Source organism: Polistes fuscatus, unplaced genomic scaffold, assembly GCF_010416935.1.
Source record: "Polistes fuscatus isolate 324 unplaced genomic scaffold, CU_Pfus_HIC Scaffold5, whole genome shotgun sequence".
Lineage (NCBI taxonomy): Eukaryota > Metazoa > Arthropoda > Insecta > Hymenoptera > Vespidae > Polistes > Polistes fuscatus.
This window is the reverse complement of record NW_025113129.1, coordinates 5,026,674-5,049,627: the sequence shown is the minus strand read 5'-3', so window position 1 is coordinate 5,049,627 and position 22,954 is coordinate 5,026,674. Positions and strand designations below refer to the sequence as shown.

The following is a 22,954-nucleotide window of genomic DNA, read 5'->3' as shown; positions in this document are numbered from 1 at the left end:
ATTCATAGATGTCAATAACAAAAGTTTGATCGTGCATGATGCAAAATGCATCTATTTATACATATGTATACGTTTATAAGCTTGACAAGTAACTACGAAATGACTTTTTACAATTCACTTGAATTCCTCAATCGATCAATCTAAAAAACCTATTTGATAATAATTTAACTTTTCTTTAAACCAGACTAATACTTTTTATATTATACAAACGAAAATTACACGAAACTAAGAAAGGTCATTGAAACTTGCAAGATTTTTCGATATTACTTTCGTATATGGTAATGGGAAACCCGTGACACTCACACATCTAATGTAAGCCGATCCAACCACCCAACCACACATACAGAATGGCGATACGAAATAGTCTCTTCGATTTAATCTGAAATTCGAGTTTATGCGCATGCGCCATTCACAGAATGCTGAACACTGATTTTCTCTTTCTTCTTTTTTAAGTTAAAAAGCTTTTTCAATAATATTATATTTTTTTTTCTCAATTACAAATATCACGAATATGAAACGTCCACAAACATACCTAATTAAATCGTTTTATTTGTACTCTTTGATCTATCATAGATTATTTGATTGTGTACAAATATTAATATTTATAGTATATCGTCATAAGTTCTTACTAGTTTTCTTATAATAAAATAAACTATTCGAAAATTAAATTTATCTTATAGTCTTTTAGAGAAACTTAACTAAATAAAGATTTTAAAACTTTCGTCTCTCTTTGGGGGCTCGGTTTCTCCTATCTTCTCATTCTGCATCTGTGTCCCTTTGTTTGATTTTAGGTAAAATAAATTCGTTAAAATATTAATATTTATAATATAGTAATATAGTTTATTACTAGTTTTATATAATAAAATAAAATATTCGAAAATTAAATATTTATTATAGTCTTTTAGAGAAACATTAACTAAATAAAGATTTAAAAATTTCGTCTCTATTTTGGGGCTCGGTTTCTCCTTTCATATTTCTAATTTCTGCATCTGTGTCCCTTTGTTTGATTTTAGGTAAAATAAAATTCGTTGTGTTTCCTTCAACTTTCTTTTTACTTAACTTCTTACTTCTATCGATATTATTAGAAATGTAATTAGTTTCTCTCTTTGCTTGTGCAATTTCTGTTTGAAGTCTTTGCTTGTGAACTGCTCGTTCATATGCTAAACGTTCACTTAAATGAATCCATTTAAATCTAAAGAAAGAACTTGTATATTAATATAATTTGTAATTAATAAATAATATATTATAAAATACAAATAATAAAGTAAATATAAATAGAAAGATGTAATTACTTAGCATTTTCTTACCGTGGTAAATACTTGATATTCCATATGACATCAAAGAATTTACTTTTCTTACGCATTGAAATTTGTTTGTTATTTAATGTCGCAGCTACATATTTGGCTACTCTTTTACTTTCGAATTCCACCCATCCTTCTGTAAAATGTTTTATCGGGTTTCTTTTCTTACCACTCTCTGCTGTGAAAAAAAGTTTATTGTAAATACAAATATCTTATTTTTTCAAAGAGATTATCTTTAAGTCTTTTATTTTTAATTGCAACTGAATATCTTGAAAAATATTATGTATAACTTACGATTTTCAGCAAGTTGTAAATATACTCTACCAACTTTTCCATAAGTGGAAAACATTTCTCTAACCATAATAATGTTCATATATTTAGGAATAGATGATAAATAAATAATTCCACTTTTTTTTTTTTTGACACTTTTCACTTCCTGTGTATCAGACATCTTTTGTTATGTTTATAACGATGCACATACACTAAAACTTTTGCGTATTCTTAATCAAAATATGTATATACTGCATATACTTAAGTACTCGCATATATGTAATGATTTCTATATTTAACCAAAATATGGTTAATAATCAAATATTTTTGTTCTATTTATTTCAATAATTAAAATACGAAATAATATATTTTGTATATAATCTAAAAATTCAATAATTACAATAAAACTGAAATGTGTTAGGTTGTTACATAAAAAGTTGGGTTATTCACAGGAGCACTGGAAGATTTAAAATAGAAAAGTTGGTATCACTGAACTACGCCATAAAGGGACGGAATCAAGGTACTTGTATTTCAACGTCAAATTACGACATTTATATCACGTTCAGTTAGATTAATTTTTATCGTGTAGATTACCGGCATATAGAAAGCATACATTTAATCAATGCGACTAATTGTACGAATCCTAAATCCACATCGTACAGCTTTTGTACGATGCAACAATATAATCGCGTAGCAACTGTCGACGGACATTTACATTGAACATAGGGAACGGTTGTAGGTGATTCTTGATTAAACTACGTGGATAACAGCAGCTTATGCTAAGGTACTCTGTTGCGACTATGTTGTCACAATAGGTAAATCGATGCTGCTATAATTAAATGTATCCTTTGTTGTTGTTGTTTTTTTTCTTTTTATTTTATTATATTCTGGTCGATTATTGTTCTTTTAGTGTTATTTTATTTCTTTTTTTTTGTGCTTCATTTATACGCGAATGTGTTGGAATTGCTTCTCCCATGTTCAACAAAGAAACGAAAATGATACGAACGACTAATCCTTGTAAAAATGCTTTATTTTTACGAAATAACAAATCAAGATTTAAAGTGCGAAAAGATTATTATTAAGAAAAAAAAAATATATATATATATATATATATATATATATATATATATATATATACACAAAATGATTACTAAATAATTTTATGGGTAGTATTTGTAATACTTGTATATATGTTGTTAAATTATTTTATTCTGTATTTATTTATTTGTTCTTTCAGAATAAAAAAAGTCTTTTAAATATTGTTGTTAAGTGTCATGACTAAATTATATATATATTTAAAATAATTCTTATTTGTGTGCGGTAAGTAATCAAGCTAATGAAATAAGAATAATAAAAGAAACATAAGGTAGTACATAGTAATAAGATTAAAGTTTTTGATATAAATATAAAAGTATTTTAGGCAACTAAACAAATAAATCTTCATAAAGGACGTATTAAGATAAAATCCTTTGCAATCATGGAGTCTAATGATAGAAAAAATGTATATCTTTCTAAAAATCCTGATAATTCCTTAAATTCTGGAATGAGAGATACTATGATTGTTAATCCTGGAAATATACCCCCCGGTAAGTTATGTTTTCATTTTTTATTTAATTATTATATAGATTATATGTACATATTCACATATATAATTTGCGAAAAGTCATTATACTTTTTAGAATGTGGCGACGGGGTAATGAAGCCTGTTAGCGTTTCTGGTGTTTCATCCAATCAAGCAAGCAAAGTGGTCTAATGCCCAAAATAAATTTTATTATTAATGCTGTTCCGGTTAAAAATGAAGTAAGTTTAACATTGTGATAATTTAATTTTACTTTCATTCTATGATTTTAATAAATATTTATTTTATTTATTTATGTATATTATTAGATAGTTCATCTTGAAGGTGGGACTCATTGCAATAAAAAGATGTATTATTACGATAGACATTATGGTCATGAAGAAATTGAGAAACCAACACGTAGAGGAACAAAGAGATATAGAGACAAGGATGCTCCAAAGCGTGCACTGTATGTATATCCTTGTTCATATTCTATGTTCTTTGTTTTTCTAATCTTTATTAGATACATATAAAAGCTTTTTACTTATTTGTTATTAGTTCAGCATTTTCTACTTTTGCCAAGAATTACGTGGTAAGATGAGAGAATTGCATCCAGAAATGGGTGTTGGTGATATTGCTAAAGAATTGGTAAACTTTGGATGACAACTGATTTGCAAACTAAATCAAAATATATGGCTATTGCTGAAGAAGATAGAGTTAGATATGAAAGTATGTAATATACTTTTGGATAAAAATGATTTTAAAAGATAATCAATTTAAGTGTTTAGTACATTTGCAAATTAGAACAAAGAATTTAAAAAAATTAAATCTTTCATTAAAAATATTCTTCATTAATTTTTTCACTGTTCAGGAAATAATAGCGTACAATAAGAGGATGAAAAACTACGATCCAGAAGATGTTGGAACAGTGTAAAGTGGCAACTATAAGAAATAATCTTATAGACAATATATATGGTCTTAAATTCATGGATATATAATAATTTTGACTACTAATCTGTTATAAATTATTCTTTGATATAATATGTACACAGTCTATATTAATATCAAGAATGAGTACGCGCTCTAGATTTTAATCTATCACTAACAGTAAAAAAAATCAATGACTTATCAGAAGAGAAATAATTTATAATTACAGTTTTTAGTGATATAAGACATTTTATGAAATATTTTTATTAGGTATACTTTTCAATTTGGAATTTTAACAGTATGTTCTTAGAATTGGTCTTTATGTTGCCATATACGGTGAGGAATATAATATTCTTGAATTGAACAACACTGATAATGAATCTTCGCTGAAGTTTTCATTTCATTTGAGTTTAAACTAAACCCTGTATTTTGAAATATTCCAAAAGGAAATGTAAAATTTTATTAATATGTTATCAAAATTATTTTACGAGATAATGTGTGCTATTATATTTACAAAGGAAGTATAATATTGATATCAATATAACAGTAAAAAAGCAATTATAATGGATATAATATTAATAATAATAATAATAATAATAATAATAATAATAATAATAATAATAATAATATTAATAATAAAAAAATGGTAATGATGACAATGATAGCAATTATAAGTATATTACATTATAAAAATCGTAATATTATAGAAAGCAATCAAGCAAATTGAGCTTTGTACAATATGCTTGTTTTATTCAGTTACACACATATATATACGTTTGTAACAATGGATGCTTGAGTACTCAAGATATACATTCAAGGCTCACTATAGCATATTCATATATACATACATATATTCAATTTATGTATCTTGTTCTTTTTTAAAAAATAAATATATAACAAAATAAAATGTATTTAAAATTACAATATTTTCATCCTTAATTATCTAAATAGTATGCGGACATAAAACAAAGGAAAAGTAGGTAATTTACATCCTTTTTTTAATAAGTTTTTCTAATTTTTTAATTTGACCTGCTCATGCTCAGGACTTTCTTGAATGGCATTGTTTCTCGAAGTTAACGATAAACCTGTACTCTCTGGTTGCTTGAATTGTTTATTAATTGAACTTGTTCTGTTTTTTTTAAACCCTAAATAAATATAATTAAGATAAATTAATAGTATATACGTATCTAATTATATGAACGATCATTACCTTCATATCTAAGATTTTGAAATTCTGATACTTGTAAATCTGGTAGGTGCATCTTACATTCTTTTACAAAGTCATTCGGCGACATGACAATTTTAAGAATCATTTCAGCATTTGTCATACCTTATTAACAATCTGTTTAAAAAATAAAATTATATTTTTATTATAATCATTTTGAAATGAATATATTACCTTGTATAAGAAGCAGGTGGTTCTCGCTGAATTTGATAGCCTGTGGAAGGTAATTTTAAAATTTCTGTTTTCAGCATATGAACGTCAAGCAATAATTGTTCTGCACCTACTGCACTTAACGGTTTACATTTATATAATTGCTGCACCAATTTAGTTATAAAGAACTGTAATAAAAATTCCCATTTGAATCGTAAATCAATTATATTATAAATAAATATTAAATAATTCCTATATTAGAGAGAAAGATATTATACTTTGCGAACTTCACACATAATTGTGTGAAATATTTCCGACAGGAAGATAATCTATCTCTTATCGTAGGAATCGTTTGTCGTAGATGTACCACTATGTATTAACATAATTACTTTGATCTCCAACCGTTTCTATAGAACTCCATTGTATCTAAAAGAAAACAGGAATATGATTATTTTATGCTTGTTCCTTTAAACAAATGTTTATATTTTAAATATTGTATCTGTGTAAGTTTATTAATAAACTCTAAGAAAATTATATTTATTTTTAAGTTATTTAATGTATACCTTGGTCATTGCAGTTAATGCAGAATCGCAAGTTGCTTCTAAGTCTTGAACGAGTAAAAGGATACATTCTGAAATAACACTAGGAGCAAACGTTTAAAATTACATTTAGTTTAGTAAAATTTTGTAATTTTTAATATCAAAATATGAGACAAAGATACCGTACGTGAAAGATATCTTGCTCTTGAGATAAATTAATTCTTTTCGCATAGCATTGATCCGTTTTTTTCACGTAATTTTTCTTCCAATTGTTGCGTCGTTTCTAAACAATATTCTGCCGTTGTTAAAATGCTGAAAAGATTCTTAAATGTTTTATTTATTTTGCAAGAATTTTTTGAATATTTAAAAATGTTAGTTCATTTTTACCAGCAAATACGTGCTTGTTCTTCTTTACAAAATTTCGTACTTTCACCTCTTTTAAAAAATTTTGAACATTTTGTATAAATCCGGATGTTGATAAACCACGAAAATCTCGTGTTATACTACTCATACTTGTACTAATTCCTAGACTGCTTCCATTCCTGTAACCAAATTTGTTGTATGAGCAATAAGACAGTTCACAGAGAATCTTAAAAATTAGTATATTGATAAATATTAGTACTATTAACTTAGGTAAATTATTTTGAAGTATCTTTACGGCGTATTCGTAAATATTTTTGAAAAGTTCTAGTAAGGTCCAGCATTATTACTCCTGTACTAAGTTGCGTGCACTGCAATATACATTTTTTATAGAAAAGAAATAATTCAGCACAGGATAGAACACTATTGGAGCCTCATTATCATCAAAATCTTTTCCCCCTAGTGGTTGAGTTTTATAATCAGATACAAATTTATTCATTAAATCGGCTAGATTACGGTCTAAACTGTCGATATATATATATAAGTATGGTTCAAAACATCTTCCTATGAGGTTTATAAAATGAGATGTTTTTGACTTTTGATGTTCCACCTGAAAGAAATTTTTATATTATATAGAAATAATATTTTAAGAAATATTAAAAATAATCAAACTAATTTTACTTGTTCGTCTTCCTCAATGGGTTTCCAGATCCTTTATTGTCTTTATTATTTACGGTCAAATTCCATGTTCATTAGATATTGTAGTAGTAGCGTAAATATTTGCTTCCTGCAAACGTTTAGCTAAAATAATTCAAAATTCGCTGTTCGTTGAATCGCATAGAGTAACAATTTGACATCTATTTCTGCACGTCTTTTATGCATCAATTTGGTCAGAGCCTCGTTGTAACATAACAGAATTGAATAGCATACGTTCAGATATTCCCAATCGGGTGAAAGATTGTACCGGAATTTAGATTCAGAGGTTTGTATTGTTTTCAATTGTTTTTAGATATAAATTATTATTATTTTTGTAATTTGAAAAATTGTGGCAATGGTACATACTTTACTTTTGGATCTAATAAAGATATTACTACGCATCCATCTGTCAGTTGATTAAATATTTTGGATTTTGCCCGGAAATGCTTCTTTGAAATCTGTTGTAATCTGTTGAGCTAATTCAACATGTATTTGTCGAACCTGGAATAAGAAAGAAATAAAAATTATTTTATATACACTTATGTTAACAATATAATGTAAAATATCTTACTTCATCTGATAATTTTTTAATTTCTGGTATATCCATGTAACTATCGAAGTGTTGCATGACTTCTGTCATTGCTTGTTTAATTTTCTCCGTATTGTTTTTTCTGTATAAATATTCTAAGTAGACATAAATAATAATATATAATATTTTAAATACAAAGTATAAATATAAATAAAAACATACTTCAATGTGTCAACTCCTTCAACAAGTATATGTAAATGATTTAATGTTGTTATAGAAGTTACAAGATTTCTTTTAGCGAAATCTAATTGCTTAATATCTCTTGTGATCTCTTGGACTTCTTCTTCGGATTTTTCTGCTTTATTCTTTATATCTTTAATATGAACAAATAATTGTTTAATTACTTTTGAGCATCTTCCAATGCTGCTTTACCATCTTGACCTATATTTGTCTGTCCGCATACAACAGCGCTCATCTCTTTGTCAATAGTATCAATTTTCTGTTCCATTTCATTCATTACATCATCGATATTAGACAAAGATTGTTCAGTTGGAAATATAGAATTAATATAATTAACGACTGTGAAATTTGCTTCATCCAATGGATCATCGCTGGATAATACCTATTAATTAATAAAAAAATAGACAATATATTATGCATGTACTGTATGCTGTCAAATGTTATTAATACTCAATCAAATAGATGTTAATTTTGATTCATAAAGTTAACAGAGTATAAAAGTTCGAAATAAATAAGAACACAAACCTGATCTATAACATTTTGTACACTCGAAGGGAAATGTATAAACGCCAGATCTTAGATCACTCAAATCACTATCTTCGTTAATTTCCATTATGCTTTATTATCTTTGGGATATTATTTTACATGCTCTTTTTCTTTTAATTTCTAACCTCTGATAAAGTGTTTATAAATATTTTATACATTTCTATAGCATTAATATTCTTTATTCAAATTTGAAAATAAGTTACTTTGTTAATAATTAAATAATTTCTTTTTTGCGAATCAATCTATTCTTATTAATTATAAAGTGACACTTGATATCGTTTCACTGTCAAAATACTGTCGTGTGCATCATTTTTTTATCTTCAATGCACGTGCGATTTCAACGTCATTTTCATTCAACGTCACGAACAAAATTTAAATTACAAACGCAATAGGAGAATCCTTCCCTTAATTCTGTGGTGGTTGGTCACCGAACAACGTTGTCACCTGGTGGTAGCCGTTGCAAACGACAGCTTCGACCATGACCCTACTTCCGAGCGTTGGCGTCGCAAGTGACAGCTCGTTTCGCGAGTATAAAAAAGTTAGCATAGAAATATGGAAGGTAGAGGTAAGGAGAATCATTAGGCCAGTCAACGCGGGCCAAACCCGGAACTTTTTTAGTTTATGCTTCAAAATTTGATCTAAGGGTAAGTTGACGACGCTGAATCGAATGGTGCTAATTATAATAAAATCAGCAACCGGCATCTTGGGGAAAAGGGTAAAAAAGAGTAAAATAGCCTTATCTTAGAATCTAGGCATTTAATCGAAAAAAGTTTCAAACAAAAGTTGTAGAGAATTAAAATATACATAAAAAAATGTTCTATGAGTTATCTTCGTATTTTCAAAAATAAGCGAATAAAATTGGATTGAAGATGGGAACAAAATTTAAGAGTGGGAGAAAGCAAGCTTATCCCTCCGTCGCGTTTTACACGCGAGCGAGCTAGTATGCGTGCGAGCGTCCGTGTGCACTAATACACAAACGAAGGATCTTCGGCAATCTTCGGGACTCTCGGTCTTGAATGCAAGTGAGAGTGAGAGAAGAAACCGATATTTCTCTTTTCTATTTGTTTAGCGATAACGAGTATTATTGTCCTTGGCCATCGATTGTTGAGCGTTCTGATATTTCTCTTTTATATTTTTTCTTTCGGTAGCAAGAATTTTACGTCTTGGCCATCGAGCGTCGAGCGTTTTGTATACGAGTGCGAGTGAGAAAGAAAACCGATATTTCTCTCTTTCTATTTTTTCTTTCGGTAGCGAGAATTTTTCGTTTTGGCCATCGTGCGTCGAGCGTTCTATATATCTATATATATCGGCGTATAAGCGCGGCACTTTTAAATCGAATCTTGATGCTTATGGCACGCCTTTCTTTATTTATTGTCAAAAATAATGAACCTTGAGTAAAAAAAAATAATTCATTTTAACAGAAACTATTATTATTTAGTTGAGAGTAAAAATAATGAATTAATTTTGTGTCTCGCCATAAAATTAATTAGAATAATAATTGATATAAATTTTTGCCTCACAAAAATTTATTTGTATATCAAATTGAATACGTATTCTCTTTAAGACGAAATTTAAAATTTAAATATTTTTCCTATTAAATTATGTATTTTATAAAATTTTAATTACTGATTTTTGGCTCGTAAAAATTTATTAGTGTATCAAATTAAATACATATTTGAAAAAGAAGAATTTTATATCCACACATAAAATTAATTCAAGATATATATGAAAGGATATTCTAAAAACGTGGAATTTATTTTTTGTCTACACATAATTTTAATTCATTTTTATTATGTTATAAGAAAACAGTAATGCATTCTGATTCATCTTCGAAGTCTTAAGTTGTACAAAAAATATTGAGCAATTATCAATTGGTGCGTTAGCGTAAGTAGTAACGTCTTCGCTTCTCGCGCTGGATTATTAACGTTCGATTCTTCGTGGCGGAATTATTTTTTTATAAGTTTTTCTATCCTTAGGTTATATAAATTATTTTTACATTTCCTAATTTCTAATTATATATAGAAAAAAATTAAAATTATTACAAAAAAATTAAAAGCAATAAATTTTTTTACATCCTGCACAAATAAAGGAAGTTTATTACTTAAATTACAAATTCATCCTGTAAATATCATCCTAAAAACTGTATCGTTTCGACACGTTAAAATTAATTTTTTTATTTATTGGATATTATTTAATTTATAATTGGTAATTTTATTACTCGCGTAATAATGTTGATTTCCTAATAAAATTTATATCGTAAGTGCAAAATTTGAAAAAAATCTGAGGTGAGACTCACTGATCGTCTCCTTGTTAAGGATAGAAAAACTTATAAAAAAATAATTCCGCCACGAAGAATCGAACGTTAATAATCCAGCGCGAGAAGCGAAGACGTTACTACTTACGCTAACGCACCAATTGATAATTGCTCAATATTTTTTGTACAATACTTAAGACTTCGAAGATGAATCAGAATGCATTACTGTTTTCTTATAACATAATAAAAATTAATTAAAATTATGTGTAGACAAAAAATAAATTCCACGTTTTTAGAATATCCTTTCATATATATCTTGAATTAGTTTTATGTGTGGATATAAAATTCTTCTTTTTCAAATATGTATTTATTTGATACACTAATAAATTTTTACGAGCCAAAAATCAGTAATTTAAAATTTTATAAAATACATAATTTAATAGGAAAAATATTTAAATTTTAAATTTCGTCTTAAAGAGAATACGTATTCAATTTGATATACAAATAAATTTTTGTGAAGCAAAAATTTATATCAATTATTTATTCTAATTAATTTTATGGCGAGACACAAAATTAATTCATTATTTTTACTCTCAACTAAATAATAATAGTTTCTGTTAAAATGAATTATTTTTTTTTACTCAAGGTTCATTATTTTTGACAATAAATAAAGAAATGGCGTGCCATAAGCATCAAGATTCGATTTAAAAGTGCCGCGCTTATACGCCGATATATATAGATATATAGAACGCTCGACGCACGATGGCCAAAACGAAAAATTCTCGCTACCGAAAGAAAAAATAGAAAGAGAGAAATATCGGTTTTCTTTCTCACTCGCACTCGTATACAAAACGCTCGACGCTCGATGGCCAAGACGTAAATTCTTGCTACCGAAAGAAAAAATATAAAAGAGAAATATCAGAACGCTCAACAATCGATGGCCAAGGACAATAATACTCGTTATCGCCTAAACAAATAGAAAAGAGAAATATCGGTTTCTTCTCTCACTCTCACTTGCATTCAAGACCGAGAGTCCCGAAGATTGCCGAAGATCCTTCGTTTGTGTATTAGTGCACACGGACGCTCGCACGCATACTAGCTCGCTCGCGTGTAAAACGCGACGGAGGGATAAGCTTGCTTTCTCCCACTCTTAAAATTTTGTTCCCATCTTCAATCCAATTTTATTCGCTTATTTTTGAAAATACGAAGATAACTCATAGAACATTTTTTTATGTATATTTTAATTCTCTACAACTTTTGTTTGAAACTTTTTTCGATTAAATGCCTAGATTCTAAGATAAGGCTATATTTTACTCTTTTTTACCCTTTTTCCCCAAGATGCCGGTTGCTGATTTTATTATAATTAGCACCATTCGATTCAGCGTCGTCAACTTACCCTTAGATCAAATTTTGAAGCATAAACTAAAAAAGTTCCGGGTTTGGCCCGCGTTGACTGGGCTATTATATTTAGTGTGGACTGATATCTATATTTTGATATTTTCTTTTTCTTTTTTTTATTCTTTCTTACATATATATATATATATAATAATAATTTTGGAGCCACCGCAGAACTTTAAATGCTAACTGTTCATATTTGGTATATGCGTTGTTTTATTTTAAAATGCCACATATATATTATATAAAAGTTGACAGGGCTTGAGTTAAAATTTAAAATCCCTCTGGTGCTCAATCATGCCGAGGATGAAAAGTCCCAATTGGCACGAGCTACTGGTTGTAATTATTCCAAAAAATTATTGACGGGTACATGAGTAATTCCTTTTTTGGAATTGCTCATGAAACTGTATATATTCTATTGTATATTTTGCTAGCTCAGGATAGGTCTTCTTGTCTCATCGGTTAAATTCATTTAATTAACAGTGCAATTTATTAATGCATTTTTTTCTACTCGCTTTAGTAGTGGTGAAATCGAGTATTAATTTACTCGGTTTCGTCCAGAAAAGCATGTAATAAATATCTTACATGCATTATATCGTACTTAGCTTACCATATCGTGTTTTATTTCGATATATCGATACTTCAATATTGTAAATAAATGAGTAAGAAGACAAATCCATTCGCGACGGATAGACTCTGGCAGTTAAGTGGCGGCTCAGAGACCAATTCTTAAATTAGAACAACCAACTTAATGAAAGGAATCGTCCGAGGATTTTTTAATTTTTTTAAATTCTTAAAATTTTTTTGAAAGTCATTATGAGATTAAGATGTATGAAAGAAAATTTTTATATATAAATCAATTTTTAGATTAGGATTTTTAGCTATTAATATACTAATCCCCGTTTCTCCCTCCTACACTTTTTGTAATTTTGTAATTTTTAATATCATTTTGCTATTACCGTTACAATTACTTTGTAATTACCGCATTTATTTGTGGAAACTTTGATATACTCGTATATAACTAGTATGCATATATACTAGTGTATACCTGTATTTTTGCATTATTCATTTATGCAATGATCACTAGCCTTGACAGACGATTACAGCAATTGGTACGTACTCCCATAAATTTAGAAAACGCGTTTGAAGTAGGGTGTCGGAGGTGCCCCGGGGCATGCTCTCTAGTTTAGGCTTTTGCACCCGTGCAAAAAGAACTGTGCAGTAAATGTGTTGTTGTGAATGTTTGCTCTTTTTAAATATAGGTTAATAAGCAGGCAGGTAGCATACTTTTTTAAGTGAATGTGAAACTTTAATTTTAAGTAGGTAGGATCCCGGAATGGCACCTGTTATGTTTCCACTGAAAAGTGAAAGTCCCACCTCCAGATTTTGTACAGAATTGTCACAAAATTATATCTTTTTATTCTATCTTGCTTGACTTGTAAATTTTCTTGTGGCAATTTTGTGTGATATTTATTATGTATCATGATTCAAAAGGAACCGTTTAAGAAATTCATTTCTATTTCGATTTTTTCTCGAATGAGATAGAGTCGAATCAAATCTGCAAGGTCTTTGATGAATTTTATAATTACAATTAGTTTTAAATATTATATTGATTATGTCTTATTTGGTTAAAAATATTTCATATAATTCAATATAATTAATAAATGAAATAAAAATATTGCAATAAAATTGATTACATTTAATTATACCATTTATTTTAATTTGATTTTATTACTCTATACTAAAAGTGTGAAGTGTTATTAAGTCATCGATTGGAATTATTATCTGCTTGGACATTCGGTTAAATGTGTTTTTATAATTTGAAATCAGGGACGATTCTCATTCTGTATCATTATCCGTTATAATATGCCCAATTCTGAAAGTACTTTTTGAACGATTTAATCAGTGACGTGTATTGTATCATCTTGCTCGCACGTAAGAAATGTCCAAATGCAGTAGGCATGAAGGAAAAAGAGACTATATGCCGAAGAGGCCTTCACTTAACTGTGGCTAAAGAGGGCAACTATAGACTACTGAGTTATTTTCTAAGATTCAACAGCATGATCGAATCTTCAGAGAATATGGTTCTTTAGTCATTTTATATTTTATTATGTTAATATTTTGCTCGTCAATAATTTGTAGTTGTTATTGCGATTAAAAATAATTAATATAGTTTTCTTTTTGTTACAGGTGATCATCGTTGAACTTAATATTAAACCTTTTTATTTTTTTCCATTTGAGCGCCGTTAATTACTGCCTTTTAAAATATATGTCACTTTCCCGGAAATCGTTAGTAAATACGGACGTATTTATCTACTGCTCTCGAGAATATAAGTATTTAAATAATACATATGTCAAGATACAGTATAACATACGTTAGGTTTACATCGCAGATACAAGGGTGAAGTGACCAGTGTCCTAGTGAGGTAACACTGTGCACCCTCGCAGGTAACCGCGTGTTCAAGCCTATGGCAAAAAGCTTTGACCATGGAAATTAACAATATCCCGCCTCTTAAAATCTTTAATAACGGCAACACATTCATTATTCAAAATACCGAAACAAGTCAACCGTCTAGGGAATCAACAAAACAATCTTCTAACCTTGCTTATACACAAAAGAGAATAATCAAAATCAACAATAGAAACTCGTCTATAGAAAGCGAGATGGATATAGATTCGGAAGATTCACAAAACTGGATACCCGCTAAGTCAACCAAATAACAAAATTCAGAAAAACGCAAGATAAGTGAAACAAAAAACAACAATAATAACTCTTCCGCATCATTAAAAACAAAATAGCTTCAAGACATACCCCTAAGCAACTCTTATGATCTACTCGACGATTTAACAGAACCACAAAACACTACAGGAAAATTAAAAGAAAAAAAAAGCAGTAAAACCATCACCAATCGACGCGGAAATTATCGACCCTCTGTTCGAGTTACTGGATGAAACAGCTGGACAAAATAACTATATAATAAAACAACTTAAAGGTAACCAAGTAAAAGTACAAACTACTACCCCAGATACGTTCAGAAAGGTAATAAATGCACTAAAAACTAAAGACGCGGGATACCACACGTATCAAGAAAAAAACGAGAAGAGCTATAAAATCGTAATTTGAGGACTTCATCCTAAGTTAAATACAGTTAAAATAATAAATGAATTAGACAAACTTGGTCACACGGTAAGATCAATAAGTAATATAACAAATTCGATACCAAACAGCCGTTACCTTTATTTTTATCGAACTGGCTCCTCAGGATAATAACAAAAACATATATGAAATTAATATCCTGCTTAATACAATAATTAAAGTCGAACCATCTAGAACTAAAAGAGAAATATACCACAATGCACACGATGCCAAGCTTATGGACACACACAAAATTATAGCAATAGAAATCCTGCCTGTGTCAAATGTGCACAAAAACATTTAACAACACAAACAAAAAAGTCAGATGTGTAAATTGCAACGGTAACCACCCAGCAAATTATAAAGGATGTCAGACAAGGAAACTACTACAACAAAAATTATTTCCAACGCTAAGAAAAAAGTACTGGAAAAACCTACTCTAGACGATGCTTCTAAGGGAATTCACTACGATAAACAAAACGAAAATGCCAACAGAGATAAAATACCAATAGTCGAACACACTGAATCAAGAAGAAGCGACGCCGAAGTGACTAAACGAGCACATTCAAATACAAAAGACTTAAACACGGAGGAGACATTGGACATTAAAGAATTATTGAAACAATCAATTAAAAACACCGAAATCATAACTGAAATGTTAATGGAGCAACATTCTATTCTAAAACAACAAACGCAACAAATTACCACAATACTACAACTATTAACAAATACGCTACTTAACAATAAATAATGGATACACAAATAAAAATAGCAGTTTGGAACAGCAACGGATTACAACAACGAATTTAAGAAATCAAAGCATTCATATACTCGCACGACATAGACATTTTACTCGTTTCTGAAACTTATCTCACAGATAGAAACTATGTAAATATTCCATACTATACCATGTATGACACAAAATATCCTTCAGGTAAAACGCATGGTGGAACTACCATAATTATTAAGAACTAGATCAAACATCATCTACACAGTATTACAGCCCACGATTACTTTCAAGCCACCACAATTACCTTAAGAACTCAGGGTAATTCACATCAACTCTCTGCTATTTATGAACCACCAAGATTCAAAATTTCAACCGATCAATGGAACAATTTTTTCAAGTCATTAGATAATAAATTTATAGCAGCTGGCGACTTCAACGCCAAGCATTCAAATTAAGGATCAAAAATAACTTCACCACGAGGTAAAACACTAGATTTATACATAATTAACACAGATTTAGACATCCTCATGACAGGCGAACCAACCTACTGGCCCTCAGCTTATAACAAAATTCCCGAATTACTAGACTTCGTCATCCTAAAAGGCTTAAATCTACTTCACTTTAAAATTGAATCATTTCTTGAACTTAGCTCTGACCATTCACCCATAATAATCACATACCAGAACAAACCTATCCTATATAAAAAATCACCAACTCTGTGCAATGGAAGTACAAACTGGATGATCTTTAAAGAAATCTTAGAATCCAAATTGAACTTTAATATTCCGCTCAAGACCTCTTCTCAAATAGAAAAAGTAATTAATAATTTAACAGATGCTATACAAGAAGCAGCGTGGGCGTCTGCATCTCAAAATGTTTTACCCTGAAAATTCCCGTCATATCCTAGCATTATTTTGCATAAAATAAAATTAAAAAAGCAAGCTAAAGCTAGGTGGCAGAAAAATAAAACAAAGAGTAATAAAAGACTACTAAACAAATTAACTAAAAATGTTAAGCATAGCATACGGGATCACAACAATGCAGAAATCGAAAGATACCTATAATCGAAAGATACAAATTACTCTCTCTGGAAAACAACAAAAAGATTCAAAAGACCAGTAAAATCAATACCAGCCATACGAAATTTTGATGGCTCATGGACGAAAAGCACAGAAAAACAAGCCGAAACCTTTGCAACAAACCTAGAAAACATATTCATAGCAGCCAACTTCAATATCCAAACATACACAGCACTAACGTAAACGACTTCGGAAGCAAAACACAATCTCATGAAAACATTAAGAGCACAACAGCCGAAGAAATTAGAATGCTAATATCACAAATCAAAATAAGAAAGGCACGAGGTTACGATCTAATAAAAGGTAGAATACTAAAAGAACTGCCACCTAAAGCAATTAGGATGCTAACAATATTATTTAACGCAATATTACGTGTCCATCACTTCCCGAGTACTTGGAAACTCGCGGAAATTATAATGCTCCCTAAACCTTATAAAGATCCGCATGATGTAAGCTCTTATAGACCGATATCGCTCTTACCATTACTATCTAAATTGCTGGAAAACATAATATACAAAAGAATGAAACGAATAATTTTTGACAAAAACCTGATTCCTGACCATCAATTTGGATTCCGAAACAAACACTCTATCATTGAACAAGTACACAGACTAACTAATGCGATAAGCACAGCTTTAGAAAATAAAGAGTACTGTTCCACCATCTTCATAGATGTAAAAAAAGCTTTCGATAAAGCAGATAAAAAACGGATTATTACAAACAATCAATAAACACTTTCCACACTCGTATTACAAACTCCTAAAATCTTATCTTTCTGACAGAACATTCTACGTAAAAATAAAAGACACTCATTCGAACATCAAATCTGGTGTAATATCAATAATAATCAAAGCTGAGGTTCCGCAGAGAAGCATCCTCGGACCAATTCTCTACATCCTCTATACAGCAGACATACCAATAAAAGCAAACTGTACAGTCTTAACATTTACAGATGACACAGCAATGCTTACCATAAACAAGGACCCGCAACAAGCAATTCAATTGTTACAAAACCAAATCAACTCTCTCGAAGAATGGTTACATAATAGGAAGATCAAGGTAAACTCTACCAAGTGTAAACATATCACGTTTACACTGAGGAAAAACAAAATACCAAATCTACAACTATATAATACAGAAATTCCGGAAATAACGACGGTTAAGTATTTGGGACTACATCTAGATTCCAAACTAACATGGAAAAAGCATTTAAATGCCAAAATTGAACAAATTCGTCTAAAAAGGAGATAATGGATGGCTAACTGGTAAAAAATCTAAACTTAGCATAGAGAACAAACTAATAATTTACAAAATAATAATAAAACCAATCTGGACTAATGGAATACCGCTATGGGGTATAGCAGCGAAAAGTCACATTGCCAAGCTCGAGGCTCAACAATCTATAACCCTACGCACAATCGTGAATGCTCTATGATACGTCCATAACGAATAGATAAGGAAGGACTTAAATATTCCCATGATAGAAGAAGAAATAACCAAGACAACCTGTAGATACAAAAGAAGAATTGATATGCATATAGACCCGCTAGCCAATGATTACTACAACTCAAAAGAATCCACCCAGGAGACCTAGTAAAAAATTAAATCGAAATGAAATAAATGGCAATAGTGACGCTATCTCATTGGAGAAACCGTCCATGTGCTATCTTTTTTCACTTATATAACAATTTACCAAATGTCTACAGACAAATTGTAAAGATTTATGGAGTTAATAAAAAAAAAAAAATACATATATAATAGCATTTCTGAAGGCACACGTATAAATGCTAAATACAAAATATAATTATTTAAAATTCTATAAAAAGTGTAACTTTAAATATTTGTGGAGATGTACTAAAGATTTTGAATATGTTTGTTAATAATATGTTTAATCAATGAAAGTATTTGTTTCAGATTTTAAAGATCTTACTAGATCTATGTATAATTTGATTTTTATAATAATAATTGTGACAGGCAAAAACAGCCAAAAGAAAAATTACCTTTGTAATTCTATTCTGCTTATTTCTATAATCTATTATTATATAATATTTTATATATAATATTTTTTATTTTTTGGGTATTCTATTTTGATATGAACTAAATGAGTAATTAAAACTAAAGCTCTAGGGGGTGTAGGGAGAAAAATAATTTAATTTTATACCCTATTTTAAAAATTGGTTATTGAGTATATTAATAATTAATAATACTTATTATTAAGAATATATATTTTATTTTTGTATAATACATGTTAGGGCCCTTATGCTTTAGTTGTTAACGTTTTGACATGGCTTATATTTGTATTACTATTAAGTTTGGATTCTGTTTTTAAAGCTTTATTATTTTTAAAGCTAATTTAAATACTAATATTAAAAATAAATGTTTATTTTTTATTTTTTTTAATTTTATTTTATTTATATACTTTTAATACAGTAATTAAGGTACTTAAAATGCGTGAGTATATTGGATTCATTCAGAAATCAATGTTTATTATAAAACTGTATTTGTCTATGAATTAATACAATATTTTTTCTCACAATTTCTAATTAGATTATCATCCTCTTAAATCTATAAATAGATTTTATTAATAATTAAATAAATTAATTGTAAATATAGCATCTTAGTAATTTATATGCTTTTTATATATGCTTGGGAATGTACAAATGATATGTAATAATTTTATCAAGTAATTATGTCGAAATAGTCACGTAGATCTTTTTAAAGACATTTTGTAAAATATTTAGTGAAAGATCCACATCTTTACTTTTAGGTAGGTTCATTAAACACAATTGATTTTTACATGCAGCAATCTCCATATGGTAAGATCTAGGTCGGTATTACTTGCAATCTATCAAAATCTAAATCATATAGCGCAAGTACTACTTGGTTAATGACTGCATATTCTAGTGCATTTTATAAATCTTTTCTTTTTAATTGTATTTAAAAATTTAATTATTTACATTACACACATTGTTAATTATCAGATAAATGAATAGAGACCATAGATAAAATTATCTAACAAATTATTTTTTGTAGAAATGCATCGGAAATGTTCAAAGTTAAATGATTATAAATGACATCATTTTTAAAAATATTTTTATCTTTATTTTTAATATATACATTCTTTTTAGCTTAACATTTTTTGACTTAATTTAATTAGTTTTAACTCATTTTAAATTTAGTTACTCTTAAACAATTGCAGTTTTAAAATATCGTCGACAACTTCGCAAGTATCAATCGTTGATTTATTCTAAATTCGACATGAGTATAATAAAAGTGAAATATCATGGTAATTTATTATGGTAATGTACAGGTGGTTTTTTATTAATGAAAGTGGAATTTTTTAGAATATGTTTCCAAAAGAAATGATGATGATGATGATAAAGACGTTGAAACAGTATCTACCGACAAGGAAATCTTAGTGAACGTTGACTGTTCTATTGGACTTATATTAGATTACGTTCGACAAGTTGTTCGATTGGATAAAGCGTGTAATTAATATTCTAAATGATGACTTAGATAATATTATTTTCTAGATCCTTAAAGAATATAAATTCTTAGGTACAATCGATTTTTGCGACGAAATTAATTGTCAATTAAGGAACTTATCTATAGCTGAACTTTCCACTTCAGGTTTACATCTTCTTCAACCAAATAACACATATTTCGTAGTTACTTTTGCAAGTAAGTTTTAAAGTATGATAAAATTATCTATTGTTTCATGGTAACACTTTGTACATAGATCATACTAATAACGAAGTTACAACGTTAGTACCTCTTTTAAATATAAAAACAGGAAAGAAATGTACGGAAATATTGAAAAGAATTCGCCAGAAGAAAACATACAAAAATAATTATTACAAATGTTACTTATTTTTAAATGAATTTTAAGATTTAATATTTTTGTTGGAAATATTAAAAAAAAGAATAAATAAATCTAACGCGTTTGATATTCATAAGAGATTTTTATCTAATTCTCTGATAGTATCATCTTGTTCAGTGAGATTATGAAATTTTCCATGTTTGCCTATGCCTTTTTCGACGAACTTTTTAGCTCCTTCTATACCTTCTTCTATTAAAAGATGAGAAGCATTATCTTTTTCAAATTGCAATGCCTCCTCCATTTGTTTAGCCAAAAAAGTAGCATAGTGCATAGAGGTACGATCTGCTAGTAAAGTCTGTTGCGGGAACTTTACCAAAGATTTGCATAATTGACTGCTTGACCTAAACCAGTACCACACGTTGTGAGTTTAGTAGCAAGTCCAATATTGAAAGCTTCTTCTCCGGTAATAGATTTTCCTGTTAAAATCATATCCATAGCTCTAGCATATCCAATCATAGCTGGTAAACGAACTGTACCTCCGCATAGAATAGGTATTCCAAAACGTCTATTCAAAAATCCTATAACTGCGGTTTCTTCAATGACTCGTACATCACACATTAATGCCAGTTCTAATCCAACACCTGCCGCATATCCATTTAGCGAAGCCACTAATGGTTTACTGGTCAATTCATTTCTACTAGCCTGTTTTAAATAATTAAATAAAATTATATACATTCGAATAGTATAGATAAAATATTTATAAAGGAATGTATCGACTTACCAGTGCTCCAAATTGCGGTAATTTATTTTCATTCCCTTCACTATTTGCAATTTCATGTAAATCGAAACCTGCACAGAAATTTCCTCCTATACCATACAGTACACCTACAGCAGCATTATCATCCTTTTCAAATTCGTCCAATGCCTCGCAGAGTAATTTTGTTGTTGCAGTATTCAATGCATTTTTTTTTTCTGGCTTATTTATAGCGATCAAAGTAATATTACCGGTTTTATTAACGATAATATTTTTTTCTAAACAAAAATTAAACATTATTTATTTATTTATATATTAGATATATTTTTTGTAGAAATTACGAAATCTTACCATTTTCTGCGTTTTCGATGACTGCTTTGGCTGAAGATTCAGAGGTTAGAAATTTTGGCACATTATTTACAGATTTATTTAATAAAAAAAGTCTTCTAAAAATATTCATTATTGATAGTAAATGTATTACTTATATTTGTAATAATTGTATTATATATCTATATTTTTTTAAAATATTTACTACAAAATTACAATTTATATCACTCAAATGATTAATCAAACGCACGATTTGATACTATCAAAGATTACAGAAATAGATAGAAGCTCAAAAGTCTACTTTTTTTCTAACCAGATTCATCTTAGTTTCTAACCTGACCGCCAGAAGGCGATAGTAGGTACTGAACTGTGGCCGTCACGCCAAAGCTTGGCGCCACCGGCACTCTTACCGTCACGCCGCTAGTGACGAAACCAAAGAATTAAGAAAGCACCAAGTATATGAACAGCCGCTACTATTCGCTCTCTTCCGTTACAACCACCGAGCGAGACACACGTGTTTTACTAGCAGCGACAAAAGACTGAACTCTAATCACTACTTCCGTTTTCTATTTATTACATTTGTTAAGTTTATAATATATATTTTTGTAAAATCCTTTTTGATACGTTAAAAATATAAAAATATTCTAATAACATTTTTCCTTAGTGAATTAATTATTATTGCATACCGACGAACACGCTACAGAACACTATGATGGTACAATACTATCAAAGAACAGTATAATTCAAGAACGATACAATCTATCAAAGAATAAGCGCAAAAAAGTTGGCATACGACCACCAGAACTAAGAAAAATGAAGATATACATTTACATGCTAGCTATTTGCTAATTCGAAATCCATATGTTTAAAAATTTTTTATTAATTATTTAATTAGTTATTGATAATTAAATATTGGAAAATTTTATCCTCAGTAAAGCAACGTAGTTGGCCACAGAAGAAAAAAATGAATAAGTGCGCTAAAGTGCTAACAAAATGTTTATTTAAAATACATAACTTTTAACTTTATTAATTAATTATTTAATTATTATTAATAATTAAAAATGTGGAAACGTCATGATGAAGTTATATGTTATACGCATGCGCAACCACAAATTCAA

At 29.0% G+C, this 22,954-nt stretch overlaps 3 protein-coding genes and 1 pseudogene across 4 annotated transcripts; 1 reads left to right on the top strand and 3 right to left on the bottom strand.

Annotated features, from left to right (window-relative positions):
- Positions 1 to 836: 836 nt before the first annotated feature.
- Positions 837 to 1,985, bottom strand: LOC122522503 (activator of basal transcription 1-like). Of its 2 annotated transcripts, none has more exons than XM_043643691.1 (3): positions 1,596 to 1,985; positions 1,308 to 1,479; positions 837 to 1,192 (listed from the first exon to the last, which is right to left on the bottom strand). In XM_043643691.1, exons 1-3 carry the CDS (start codon positions 1,750 to 1,752, stop codon positions 913 to 915), a joined length of 609 nt encoding a protein of 202 aa, XP_043499626.1. In that variant the 5' UTR covers positions 1,753 to 1,985; the 3' UTR covers positions 837 to 912. The 2 variants fall into 2 exon arrangements, with proteins under 2 accessions (XP_043499626.1, XP_043499627.1); XM_043643692.1 differs by having other exon boundaries at positions 1,308 to 1,476.
- An 87-nt stretch (positions 1,986 to 2,072) lies between these two features.
- LOC122522528 lies at positions 2,073 to 4,624 on the top strand (annotated as a pseudogene).
- Positions 4,625 to 4,779: 155 nt separating this feature from the next.
- On the bottom strand, positions 4,780 to 8,501 carry LOC122522521 (vacuolar protein sorting-associated protein 53 homolog). Its single transcript, XM_043643717.1, is given in 25 exon segments — positions 4,780 to 5,088; positions 5,091 to 5,168; positions 5,171 to 5,201; positions 5,267 to 5,285; positions 5,287 to 5,389; positions 5,427 to 5,623; positions 5,713 to 5,803; positions 5,806 to 5,857; positions 5,995 to 6,073; positions 6,153 to 6,217; positions 6,219 to 6,282; positions 6,358 to 6,406; positions 6,409 to 6,512; positions 6,600 to 6,638; positions 6,640 to 6,757; positions 6,760 to 6,940; positions 7,012 to 7,232; positions 7,235 to 7,458; positions 7,460 to 7,527; positions 7,598 to 7,679; positions 7,681 to 7,710; positions 7,778 to 7,958; positions 7,961 to 8,177; positions 8,321 to 8,353; positions 8,355 to 8,501. Coding segments are annotated over 25 exon segments (2,427 nt in total). The 5' UTR covers positions 8,409 to 8,501; the 3' UTR covers positions 4,780 to 5,041.
- A 12,383-nt stretch (positions 8,502 to 20,884) lies between these two features.
- On the bottom strand, positions 20,885 to 22,130 carry LOC122522482 (2,3-dehydroadipyl-CoA hydratase-like). Its single transcript, XM_043643655.1, is given in 4 exon segments — positions 20,885 to 21,136; positions 21,139 to 21,457; positions 21,537 to 21,787; positions 21,861 to 22,130. Coding segments are annotated over 4 exon segments (930 nt in total). The 5' UTR covers positions 21,970 to 22,130; the 3' UTR covers position 20,885.
- Positions 22,131 to 22,954: the final 824 nt, after the last annotated feature.

Coding starts and splice junctions, on each gene's coding strand:
- LOC122522503 (XM_043643691.1), bottom strand. CDS start 1,752: ATGTCTGATACACAGGAAGTGAAAAGTGTCAAAAAAAAAAAAAGTGGA. Junction 1,480..1,595: donor TTTACAACTTGCTGAAAATC/GTAAGTTATACA, acceptor TTTTTTTCACAG/CAGAGAGTGGTAAGAAAAGA. Junction 1,193..1,307: donor AATATCAAGTATTTACCACG/GTAAGAAAATGC, acceptor TTCTTTCTTTAG/ATTTAAATGGATTCATTTAA.